Here is a 12,676-nt window from a genome sequence, read left to right as displayed (position 1 = left end):
TTAGGATCGTTTTGCGGCTTCTTTTCTTCGTTCTTTAACTGACGAGCATCAATATTCTTCTCAAAATGCCCTGCAATTGTAAAAGCCACAATTCTTGCACAAACATACCCAAATACAATCACAATTAACCCAATTACTCCCAAATGATCAAATTATTGTAAATTAGAGTAAATGGACTAAAAACAATCCTAAACCACCACTAAACTTCATCAAAGGAACATGAAAATAAACATAATAAGTGCAAATAATTGCACTTATCACAACCAAAGCGACCAATCCCTCTGTACTACACTCCGTTTGGCGTACCAATACATATTATGGTGAGAATTCGTTTATTGATTAACTTAATTTAGAGTTGAAGTTTCTTTGTAGATGCAAAATATGCTAATTATTCGTGATTACATGTACTCACATCGACATATATGTCTTGAACAGTCAAATGAAGTGTTCCAAATGTGCGACAACGTGACATACAGTGCGCCTTAGTTATGAGCATCTGCTTCAAGCATTACCACATGATAATGTTCCAGGTTCCTCTACATAAGTAGATGCGTCGGGGATGTCGAATAAGTCTAAATTAGAAGGCTTCTGGACCAACTCAGGGCGAGACTTAGATTATAGTTTGTATTTATTTAACTATGTATATGTTTTTGTACTTAATGTGCAATTGATTAATTTGTATATATAAGTTATTTACATTGTTAAATGTTGAGTGTTTGAATGAGAAATGTGATGATAATTGGTATATGGATTTGATTTTTTAAGCAATGATTTATTTATAAGGCGTCGTAGAGAAAAAACAAAAAAATTCAAAAAGTAAAAACAAAGTAGAAACCATGACGAAGGAACCCGAAAATACTCCACCTATTATTCGCTCTCCTATGGATCTTGACGATATACCATCTACATCGCTTTTCAATAATACACTATTTTTCAAAAAACCACCTAAACTCATGTACGAGAATGAAAATAACAATCACAGCAAAACCATAATAGTTCAAGAACGCATTTTGTCATTCATACTCCATCTGATCATAAAGATTCCTACAACTAGTTAAAAAATTCTTACAGAGGAGTATATTAGGTAAATAAACCTAAGAGATCTACGTCTAAATCATAAATAGAAATGTAAAATTTATACATTCTTAATAAAAAAAAAATTAGATTGGCATGGCCACTCCATAAATAAGTTGTACCAAAGTAGTGTAGGTACCAAATATAGCAATCAACAAGCTTGATATTATAACACCCACAACTAGTACCTTTTCATATCCAACATTATTGCCTGAAATCTTCAAATAACACAAACACGGAAGAGTTATTGAGGCTGTAACACTCAAAAATGCGCCGACTAGAGATACTAGACGACCAAAGAAAGGTACGTAAAGTGCTATAATAACTTGAGTAATTATAATAATTGTTCGAATCATAATTTTAAATGGTCTGTTGTGGTGAACCGGAAACCAACTCTCAATAGCAATTGCAACTGGATCTAACATCAATGCGTATTTGGAAAGTGGACTTACTAATGTTGTATATATAGCTGCTCTAGAGCTTATTTTGTTGGTTGGAAGGTTTAATGTTATTTCTGGGTATACTTTTGAACCGAACATTAGGTACCCAATTATTGCCATGGAAGAATAACTGATTGTCATCCACACGAAACATATTACAAGTACCTGTACCATTAAACTACATTACTAATATCAACATAACATCATATATATACATAATTATTCACTAGAATTAAGAAAAATAAATTATTTTAGATAGTAAATTTATTATTTTAATGAATAATAAATTTGATGGAGGAAAATAAAATAGAGATCATAAACAATAAAAATAATAATTAAAATAATTTTATGGTATGTATGGAAACAATGATTTTATTTGAAAATTTAGAATTAGTTCAAATCTATTGTTTGGCAAATCAAAAATTTTCAACTTTGGATTTGAATCAAATTGCATCAATTTTTTCAAAGTAGTTAAAATTAAGGATTTAAAAATGACTACCCAAACCTTGTCATTCTCAAATTCTTCATTTATGATTTCATAATTAAAACTTATAATTTGAAATGAAAAATTTGTTCCCAAACACTACATTAGTGAAAATATGATGGGGACTACAACTATTAGAATAATAAAATTTGTGAATAAAGTTATAAAATTATTAGAATAATGCTTTAATAAAATTATTGAAAAATATGTGAGGAATATAAACACTACATAAATAATAAAATGAGCATGAATAAAGTTACGTTTAAAATTTGTGATATAAAATCGAAAGATTCTCAAAGAGCCACTTTTGTATTAGTCGGTCAACAGTGCAACTGCAACGTAATTTGCTACCTATTTCTCCTATTTAATTCGCAGTTCGCTCAAATTTGCCCAAGAATAGCGTAAAATCGGCCATAATTCGCTTTTTTTAATTCGCAATTTGCGAGGAAATTAGCAAATCCTGTGGCACTGATTGGGCTTGGGCTATTCAGCCAATGTATGAAAAGTTTCTCACGACAAGACCGTCTTACACAATAATTTGTTAAAAGAAAACAACTTTAAGATGGAGGGAGTAGTATTTACCTTAGTGAAGTTATGCTTCTTTTGCATGGAGTTGTAAAGATTAGGGAACACAGGATGAGCACAGTAACAAAAGCCATATAAACTAGCAGAAGTAGGAATTCCAGACCAATTAAAGAATTCCCCTTTGTGTTGGAATCCAATTCCACCGAATGCACCAACACAGAATACCGACAATATAATCACAAAAGAAGCTAAAACACCAGTGGCTGATATATAGGAAAGAATATTGTAGTTAGTAAACCAGACTGATGGGGTTATAAGTAGTGCAACCAGGATGACGAACCCTTTTTTTCCTTTAAAGTTGATTCCAAAAATATTAAATTCCATTTTGGGAAACAGATTGTATAGATTATCCCCTTCCACAATTAGAAATCCTGTTACGACAAGGTATAGTTCTGCACACATAAACATCGTTACCAGTATTCTTCCGGCAGTTCCAAATGCACGGTCTCCTATGTCGATGAAAGAGTTTATAGTTGGATCTACTTCCATGCATCGTTTCACCAGTAATCCTGCATAGAATGCACCCATGGAAACGGCAAAAAGTAATGGTAGACTCCCCCAACCACCTGATGATAGAGCGTACGGTACAGAGAGTATCCCAACTCCTGTTTTCACATCAACTTGTTAGTCATAATAAAAATATTATTTTTGATTCATCTTTGCAATTTTAAGTAAGTAAAAAATACACATGATTTAATGAGTTTTTAGCTAATATAATTCAAAACTAATAAATTACAAATCTTGCACCATCAACTAAAGGACAAAAATTAATATCATTTGTTTGAAAGAATATAAATATATACGTACGTGACAAAATTTTATAGTCATGGATATTGGATTTCCCCCATACATTTCTTACATAAAATTTTAAAAGATGAGATTATTGGCAGATAATGAAAAATAAATTGGATTACTTATAATAATTTTACTTAAAAAATAATTAAAAAATAAAATTATTTACGGCGAATGGGTGAAAGGTAGGATTATTAATATCAATTTTTCCAAATTAATATCATTTGTTTGTAAGAAAAAAGAAAAAAAAGCTCTTATAGACATAGCATGGAAGTTGAGTTGATGTCCTGATATGTTACTTGTAAAAATTTAGTTCATAACTATATTAGTAACAAAATTTATAATTTATTCTCTTACAAAAAATTCATTTTATCTTATTGATTTTACACACATTTTTTTCATAGTTCTATTTTTTTTCTTTTAATTTTATTAATAAATTTATTTTCTCTCTTTATCTTAACTACTCATTTGTATGATTCTATCTTTCATGTTTTTTTTTATTTCACTCTATTTTTCCTAAATTTAATCATATTGCAAAAGACGTGATATGAAAGGGACAGATCCTGCCACAGAGGAATTCAACGGGAGTGTATGTGGAATCAAGTTTTGGAGTGGTAAAATCATCCAATTCTGAAATTACGTTTATGCCCCTAAACTTTTAAAAATTTCAAAAATGCCACTCCCTTTTAATAATAATAATAATAATAATAATAATTTATAGATTAATGTGGCCTATTAGCTCAGTTGATTAGAGCGTTGTACTAATAACATGAAGGTCATAGGTTTGAGACCTGCACAAGCTATTATTTAATAATTATTAATTTTTTCATACATATGATAAAAAATTAATAATTATTAAATAATAGCTTGTGCAGGTCTCGACCCTATGACCTTAACGTTATTAGTACAACGCTCTAACCAACTGAGCTAATAGGCCACATTTATCTATAAATTATTAGTATTATTAGTATTATTATTATTATTATTATAAATAAGAAATTTGTAAGGAGTGACAATTTTGTATTTTTTAAACTTCAAAGACAAATACGTAATTTCATGAAAAGGAGTGGCGATAAAATAAAAAGGGGTGGCGAAATTTAGTAACTCCTTAAAATTAATCACGGAAGAAAAGTGATTCGTACTCATTCCAAGATTTGTTATTAAAGAAGAGTAATGAGCTTACATTGGGCATCTCAAATAAACAACACAAAGTTATCAATTTCCAAAGAGTATCCATCTCATATCTGCATAATTTAATGCAATTTCACTGCCTTTTTTTCTTCCATTTGACTAACACTAACACTTGACACGTTATGGCTCTCAATTAGTACTTCACTTCAAATCTGATCTACTATGATTTATTTGATTAGCTGATTTTTAACCTCATATTAAATTCTAAATTTGATGATTTTTAACCTCATATTAAATCTTAAATTTAATGATTTTTAACCTCATATTAAATCCTAAATTTGATGTTTTTATTGCTATATAAGAATAATTTAAACACCCATAATTTAATTTGGCACACCTTGATCATGAAACTATTTTTGTTTTTATCTTGTTTGCTTTTTTTTTTTTTTTACTTTTTTACTTATGATGAGTCGAGAGCTTTTGCATACAAGATGACAACAACACAACACTTATTTTTATATCAAAATTACCTTCTTTTTTTGTTATGAAACACTAAGCAAAATGTTTAATTTTTTTGGTGTCTAAATTATATAATGATCTCCACTTGCTAAATATCTAATCATCTTCAATGCTGTTTTCCATGATGGTTAACCTCCTTGTTATCCACTTGCTATATATAATGAGCTCCACCTTTTTCTCTTCATAATATATCCATTTATATAGAAGAACAAAGATAAACAAAACTTCCATATGTGTATTCCTTTATGTGGGCCTAGAGATGTTTAAAAATCAAAATAAACCCAATAATTCGATATATACTCGAATCTATAATTGAACTCAACTTAACCCGACGTCATTGTGAATTTAGAAATATGTAAAAAAAAAAAGCAATATGCATACAAATCTCGATTATAAACCCACTCAAAATCAACCAGATAATACAAATAAACACCTGATCTCCGCTACCTAAATCTACATATGACATTTAAGTACATACGCAATTACTCATATACCATCCCGGGTCCCCACACCCCAACATTTTTGTCAATATTCATTATTTTTTTTTATCATTTACTCATTTATTGTTTGTATTTATTCATGCTAATAGCTCAAACATAGTTCAACTATAGTTTAACTTTTGTTTCTATTTAGTCATTCGTGTCATCCATAGCCTTTCAAAGGGTATTATTATAGCTTATTTATTACCTACCCCACATTATTACTATGACTATGGTTATAACTTATAAGTAAGTTGTCTAAAGGTATGTATTGATAATTATATTTTTGCAACTAATAAAGACGAACTAAAATAATAAGCATACCAAAATCAGAAATACAAAGATAGTTAATTAGTATCACAATTTTGATATATTTCTTAGGATCCAAATTTCTCACAACGTTTAATTGTTAATTTAATTTTTTATATATCTAATTATGCATAATAAAAATTTAAAATGATAAATCAAACAAAATTACAATTAATTCTATTTTAAATTATAAATTAAAAACTAATCACAATTAAGAGTGGTAATCTAACTGCTAACCCTAGATAATTAATACTAAAAACAATTATAAAGATAGAACATCAAATCACTGGACACTGATACATAAAAATAATCTTAATATATATAAAAGTACGAGGAATAAATGATAAGTGAAAAAAAAAAATATTAACAAAAGCGAGAAAATAAAACGAACTTGATTGAGAAGGGAAAAAGAACCTGAGAGAGCGTTGAGACCGTTGAATACCGTTTTGGAAAACGAAGTATTGCCATTTCTTTGCAATTGATTTGAAGTATTGTCATCTCTTTGCGATTGAATTGAATCATGCTTGATATTTTCTACATCATTTTCCAGCAACGGCTGATTTATATACTCAACCATGTTTCCGCCATCCATGGATGTATCACAAAGAAAAAGAGTATTATATATATATACTTATAATAAGTTTGGATACTGAAATAAAGACGGAGTTAATTTCTGATCTCACAGTCCCCAAAGATGGCGCACGAGAAAGTTGGGTCTGTTAGTAGAACACAAGTATACAAGTACAACCTAGTTTCCATTATATTAGCATTATTTTTGAATGATTAAAAGTGTAAATATCTTATTTGTTTTATATATTTATCTAATGTATTTATTTAATTTTTAATATTTTTAATAATAAAATGCAAATTAAAAATAAGAGATAAATAAACTTTAAAAAAAGGAATAAAATATTACTAATGACTTAAGGAAGTATAATTTTGAATTAGTAAAGGTATGAATTACCTAGAAATATAGGATAAATAAGACAATAAATTTATAAGTTATTCTTATTAATCTTTAAAAGAAAAGTAATTCTTATTATATAAATGTAAGAAATTTAATTTCAATATGCCAATACATATAATGAAACATTTAATTTCAATATTCTTAAAGCAATTTATCCCAATAATTCAGTTAATATAACCATATTAACCGTAGGTAGTTATTGCATAATTAACAAAACCGAATAAAACGAACATTTCAAAAACCAGCGTGAAAGTCGCGGGCTGCGACAAAAGTCGTGAGCCGCGATCAGGCCGATTCGCGAGCTGCGACCTGTGCTTATGCCAAAACAGAAACTTTTTGCAATCTTAGGATATTTCCAATTGATTATTAATTTAATTAATTTATTTGATTTAAATAATTATAATTTTCGATGACCATTATACGCTTTAAATGACAACAATCCTTCCCCATTTGGAGTGTATAATCATTTTCTTCTTTCGCGATTCGTAATCTCCAACCCATTTCATGTATCAATGCCAATGTCCTTCCGGATTGAATTGACACTTAGTACCACACATCTTTACAATTGATCATATCCCCTAATGTCCATCCGGATTGAATTAAGCCGATATATCAAACCAATTGAAGGAGTAGTACACAAGTATGTCCCTTGATTTCGTTGAGGCGGCTAAACCCCGAACTTATATAGGTAGCTTCTCCTGGGTATCATGCTTTCGTGAATAAAGCACTCAGTCTAGAGATCTTCAAAAACTCTAGAAATTAGAGACCTCGACGAATTACTCTACTACCTCATTTTTCAATATCACGAACAAAGCAACTAAGGATCATTTAAGTATTGCTTTCCAACATCTGATGAGCGATTAATCCACATTGAATTTAAAACTAGATGTTTCTTTTAGCATCGAATTGGGTTTCACTCATGGTGTTGAAGAATGGGCATTCCAATTTCATCAAACCATGAAATTCCTAGACTTAGTAAGAATACTTTGTCTAACTTTGAACTTTGTTCACATAGTTAAGAAATGTGATCCCTTCTTTGATAAGCCTTAGTTTTCGGCTTTGCCTCAATTAGATGTCATAGCATTATCAAAGTTACACTTGACTATCAATACTTTATACAAGCCACTTGTCAATCACACTAGATTGTACGTTTTGTGCACAACTTTGGCTTTAAACATCACAAAGATGAGTATTTTTAAACTATACTGTTTACATATTTGTTTACATCATGACAAATAACATTAATATCATAGTGGAATAAGTTAAAACTTTGTTTTTTCTTGAGTGATCAAAACTTGGTATACCTCCCCCACAAACATATATATACTTTGATCAACATAGAGAATGTCCAATTCATTAAAGATCAAACTCATTTTTGAGTACCTCTTCAAACTTAAAGAACTTTCACTATAAGATTAACTAAATCCATGGTACAACATAAACATTTTGGACTGTTCAAATACTTTCCCTATAAAGGAACTTTAAGTTGTAAGTAAAACTTTCCTTGACAACTATAAAACAATTTGAATATTGTATAAGCCAAAATTACATCCAATTTATATAATCATTCCAAATATTTAGGAAATAGTTTCAATTGGAAGACATGAGGGTAAATTTTGGACGTTACCTTAAGTATATATAAAATACTTATTTCTTAATCCTTAAACTTTTATGTTAAAATTCATTTAACATTTACCTTCCCCATTCACTTCATAGAAGGAATATGACATATTACTTTGTCAACTTTACTTATACAATTCCAAAATAAATATATATCATAATTTCCAAAAATATATGATACAACATACCATATGAAAATACAAACAATTATTTAATCATTGTATTTTCTGTAAACTTATTGAAATAAATTCAATAATAAATTATCATATCAAGTATAATACCACTTAATATATCTTGAACCTTATTACATGCTCATCAATCTTCATATATAATATGAAAATCTATAAATAACATATTGTTATACTTACTTGGAGATTAGTTACTGAAATTCAAACATTATTCCCTTAATGAACACATCACTACGTGCTTTCTTTTTAGAAAGCTTAAACTTATATGATACTAAGTATCAAAATAAATAATCATGGGTAAACCTTCATATTAGTAATATGAATGCAATATTAAGAACTTTTTCTTTGAAACCTTTAACAAATCTCAAACTTCATTAAAAACTTTTTCCTTAATAAAACAAACTTATACTATTCTCTTTTAGAAATACATGCTTTATCAAAAGATTAGCAAATCAATCTAAAAAAGATCAAAATGTCATAACCATTTGTACAAACATGTAGGTATTTAAACCTATCTATCATTGAAAATAAATTTCCAAATAAATATTGCACTGGTGGAAAAAAACGTATTTGCTGCTTATCAATTGGATCACTTAGTATTATAATCAAATATTATTGATATATAATATCCCTTGTGCTAATAAATAGAACTCATAGTAGATGTTATAAATAACATAATCTATATAGATGCATCCTTATTTTGAATCTTGAGATAATTCAAAATAAATTTCCTTTGTACCAAAATAATTAGGACTTTTCTATAAAAACAAACACATTAAACCAAGGAAAACATTTAATATCAACTTTAATATAAATAGTTAAATTCTTTCTTATTATCACACAAAATTTATTTGGTGTTTATCCGACAATATAAAATACCTTAACATACCCATTAATCGGAATAAAACTTATTTAGTACTTTCCTCCAAAATAAATTTTAGTATAAAACTTTACATATACTCATGCAAATAATGCACATCTTGAAAATCAAAATAATAACATACTATGAAATTTTAATTACCATAATAAAATTATAAAATGATGACTTATACTCTAGATCAAGACTAACATATGAATTTCAATTAATACATTAATCAATGTAGTAATAAATGAATTCATATCTTGCTTTACTTAACAAATCAATATTTATACCATACATATAAGATTAAACCATCATATATATCAAAATAAAACTTGACAAATTTGTCTTTATTATTTATTTGATATATAAAATTACTTATATCATTATTAAACTCATTTTACTTATAAATATTATGGAACATAACCTCCATAACAAACAAATTTAATAAATAAAATTCCGAGTTTAAAATAAGGTTGACAACTTTCAACCTTTATATAATAACATTATTAGATTTTCAAATTCTTGTTAACATCATCTTTACATTAAAACTTACTTTTAATGATTCTTTGGTGATAAACCTTTAAATTTATTCATGTCATAAACTGTATACCCTTTTCAATATTAATACATTAATATAACATTGGGCAAAATAAACATATGACAAAATAATATTACCCATATAAAATTTATATGTTCAAATTTAAACAATATTGGTAACAAACCAACAAAGAATATATCATAAAAACTGACTTGAATCATGAAAATATCATAGAAATAATTCTACACATGAAAAAAAATAATACAACATAAACTTTTGTTAAGAACAACGTTGCAATATTATGCTTTATACTTCAATTAACTTTATTGTTAACTAAACATGAATCATGCAACCTTTTAAAAATAATTCACTCAATTGGTGAAACACACATCAATAACAAAATCACTATTGAAATTGGTCAAAAAATAACCAATCATAACTAACACATAATGCTTAACTTGCAAAACAAACTTATTTTGTCATACCAATACAAAGACCCAAAATATCTAACATATACTATTAATGAACTATTAATGCATATAATCATCTTGATAATTAAACTTAATATCTTTCTATAATAAAACAAAACATGATACAAAATAATACTACATGATAAACATGTTAAAACAACAATGAACTTTTATCATTGTATCATGCATTAAATAATACTTGTTTAAACAAAATAAAGCATAATTTATCCATCTTTGATGATAAAATTAATTATCATAAAATCATGGTAAATTAAATGGAGTATCATCATTTACACCAAATGGTAAACATGACCAAATAACCATGATCACTTACTTTACCAATTTTCATTGATATAAAAACTTACTAAAACATGTAACATATTATACTTCTCTATTATCATAAAATTAATAAGCATATGAAATTAACATAGAGAACTTAATAAATTTTACTTAATGTAAATAGTAGTAAAGATCTTACTTGACTTGTAGATTTTATCAACACTTACATACATGAGAAATATCATCTCTACCATGTAACTTTGTCCATCTTTCTTACATAACTTTATCAAAACAAGAAACAACGCAACCCTCCATGAACCAATGCATCCTTTCATGAACCAACGTGTCCTTTTATCGAACCAACACATTCTTTTATTGAAGCAATGCACCCTTTCAAAATTCTCTACGATTATCTCATCACCTGATCATGGTGTAATTTTCATATAAGCAAACTTTAAAACTTTCCTTATAAAACTGTCGAGTTTTACAAAATTTGTGGTTAAAACTTTGAGACTTGCCATACTTATTTTAGAAATATGATGTTTTAGATTGTTGTAAATGGACTTTAATTTTATTAATCAAACATATAAAATAAAGTTACATAAACTTAGTAGGTTACAAAACATATGACAAGTTCAAACATTTGCTTAACATACACCAAAAGTGAACTTCATCATCGGGAATCACCACATATCGAACATAGTAACAAGAATATTTTATATGTGATTTGATATAAATTCTAGGCGAGATGCTCTTTCCTAAAACATCATTTCCTCCCTACTACGGTGCTTGGGAATATAAACCGAAAATATATGTTATTTTATACAATATATTTATGCAATATCATTTTTTCTTTTTCTTTTTTGTTTTCTTCTTCTTTTTTTTAAGTGACTAGTTGTGGGAACTGGGACGCGGTCCTTTAAGGTATACTATTAAATTTGTAATGTTATTTTATACACTTTTATTAATAAATACGAATGAAAATATTAGAATATCAATATGTTGCAACTTGTAAAGATGTAAAGGATATAAGGGCTACAGGTGTATGTTTTACAAGATGTAAAGGATATAAGGGCTACAGGTGTATGTTGAATTAATGTGCAATTATGTATTATTGGTGCACAAAGCTGGTGCCATGAGTTGAAACGCTTGTGAGCTGCTGAAGATGACTGGTGTGTAAAACTTTTGATTAACCTTTTGATAGAAAAAATAAAATTAAGAAAATGAGAGGATATCATGAACATAGATAGTTGATTCTTAAATAACAATGAAAAGGAGTGTCGATTGTTCAACATCTACTCAGATCCCACAAAAATAAAAACCATGAAAAGTGCAAAGAAAAAGTTCAACCCACAATAAGTCAATAATGTTCAAACACCCAAAATCAAAGAACCTAGAAATGCAAGTAAATTAAACAAATTAACTTTTGATTATCTTCTAATTTTTAACTTTTTATTTGGTTAAACCATTAGAAAAAATATTTAATAAATGACTATTATAACCCAGATGAGAAACTAGTTTATAAAGCAAAATTAAATAGCTACTTTTAAAAGCCTTTTTATTAGCTTAAACTTTTTAACTTATTTTTTCTCTAATAAACAGCTAATAACTACTCCCTCCTATTCACCTTAGGTTTTCCATTTACTTTTGAGACACTATTTATTTATCACTTTTAAATTGCATTTTATTATTAATCTATAAGTTAAAACTTAGTCATGTGAGATCTTATTTGATTCGTTTTGATGTAAAGATTATTAATATCAACTTTTTATAATTTTTAATTATACATAACTCGATATATTAAGGATTGAATAAGTGCATTAGATAGAGTGTATAAAGTAAATGAGACACTTAAGCTGAATAGGAGGGAGTAATAAATAATTTTTATTAAATATGTCCATGACAACTAGCTTTAATAGCTGGCTTTCTATCCAGTAAG

General features: G+C 27.7%; 1 protein-coding gene across 2 annotated transcripts; it reads right to left on the bottom strand.

The window, feature by feature from the left end:
• Positions 1–996: 996 nt before the first annotated feature.
• On the bottom strand, positions 997–6,522 carry LOC130804677 (amino acid transporter AVT1I-like). Of its 2 annotated transcripts, XM_057669208.1 has the most exons (4): positions 6,228–6,522; positions 2,581–3,188; positions 1,527–1,679; positions 997–1,292 (listed from the first exon to the last, which is right to left on the bottom strand). In XM_057669208.1, the coding sequence occupies exons 1-4, from the start codon at positions 6,403–6,405 to the stop codon at positions 1,161–1,163; spliced, it is 1,071 nt and encodes a 356-aa protein (XP_057525191.1). In that variant the 5' UTR covers positions 6,406–6,522; the 3' UTR covers positions 997–1,160. The 2 variants fall into 2 exon arrangements, with proteins under 2 accessions (XP_057525191.1, XP_057525190.1); XM_057669207.1 differs by having other exon boundaries at positions 997–1,679.
• Between the last annotated feature and the right edge of the window lie 6,154 nt (positions 6,523–12,676).

This window comes from Amaranthus tricolor, chromosome 17 (assembly GCF_026212465.1).
Source record: "Amaranthus tricolor cultivar Red isolate AtriRed21 chromosome 17, ASM2621246v1, whole genome shotgun sequence".
NCBI classification, from domain to species: Eukaryota; Viridiplantae; Streptophyta; class Magnoliopsida; order Caryophyllales; family Amaranthaceae; genus Amaranthus; species Amaranthus tricolor.
The sequence above is the reverse complement of the archived record's forward strand: the minus strand, read 5'-3'. Positions and strand labels throughout refer to the sequence as shown.

Bases quoted from the DNA above. Each gene is read 5' to 3' on its own strand.
- LOC130804677 (XM_057669207.1), bottom strand. From the start codon at position 6,405: ATGGATGGCGGAAACATGGTTGAGTATATAAATCAGCCGTTGCTGGAA. The intron at 3,189-6,227 runs GTTCTTTTTCCC...ATGTGAAAACAG, and splicing joins CGGTCTCAACGCTCTCTCAG to GAGTTGGGATACTCTCTGTA. The intron at 1,680-2,580 runs GTAAATACTACT...TTAATGGTACAG, and splicing joins AGAAGCATAACTTCACTAAG to GTACTTGTAATATGTTTCGT.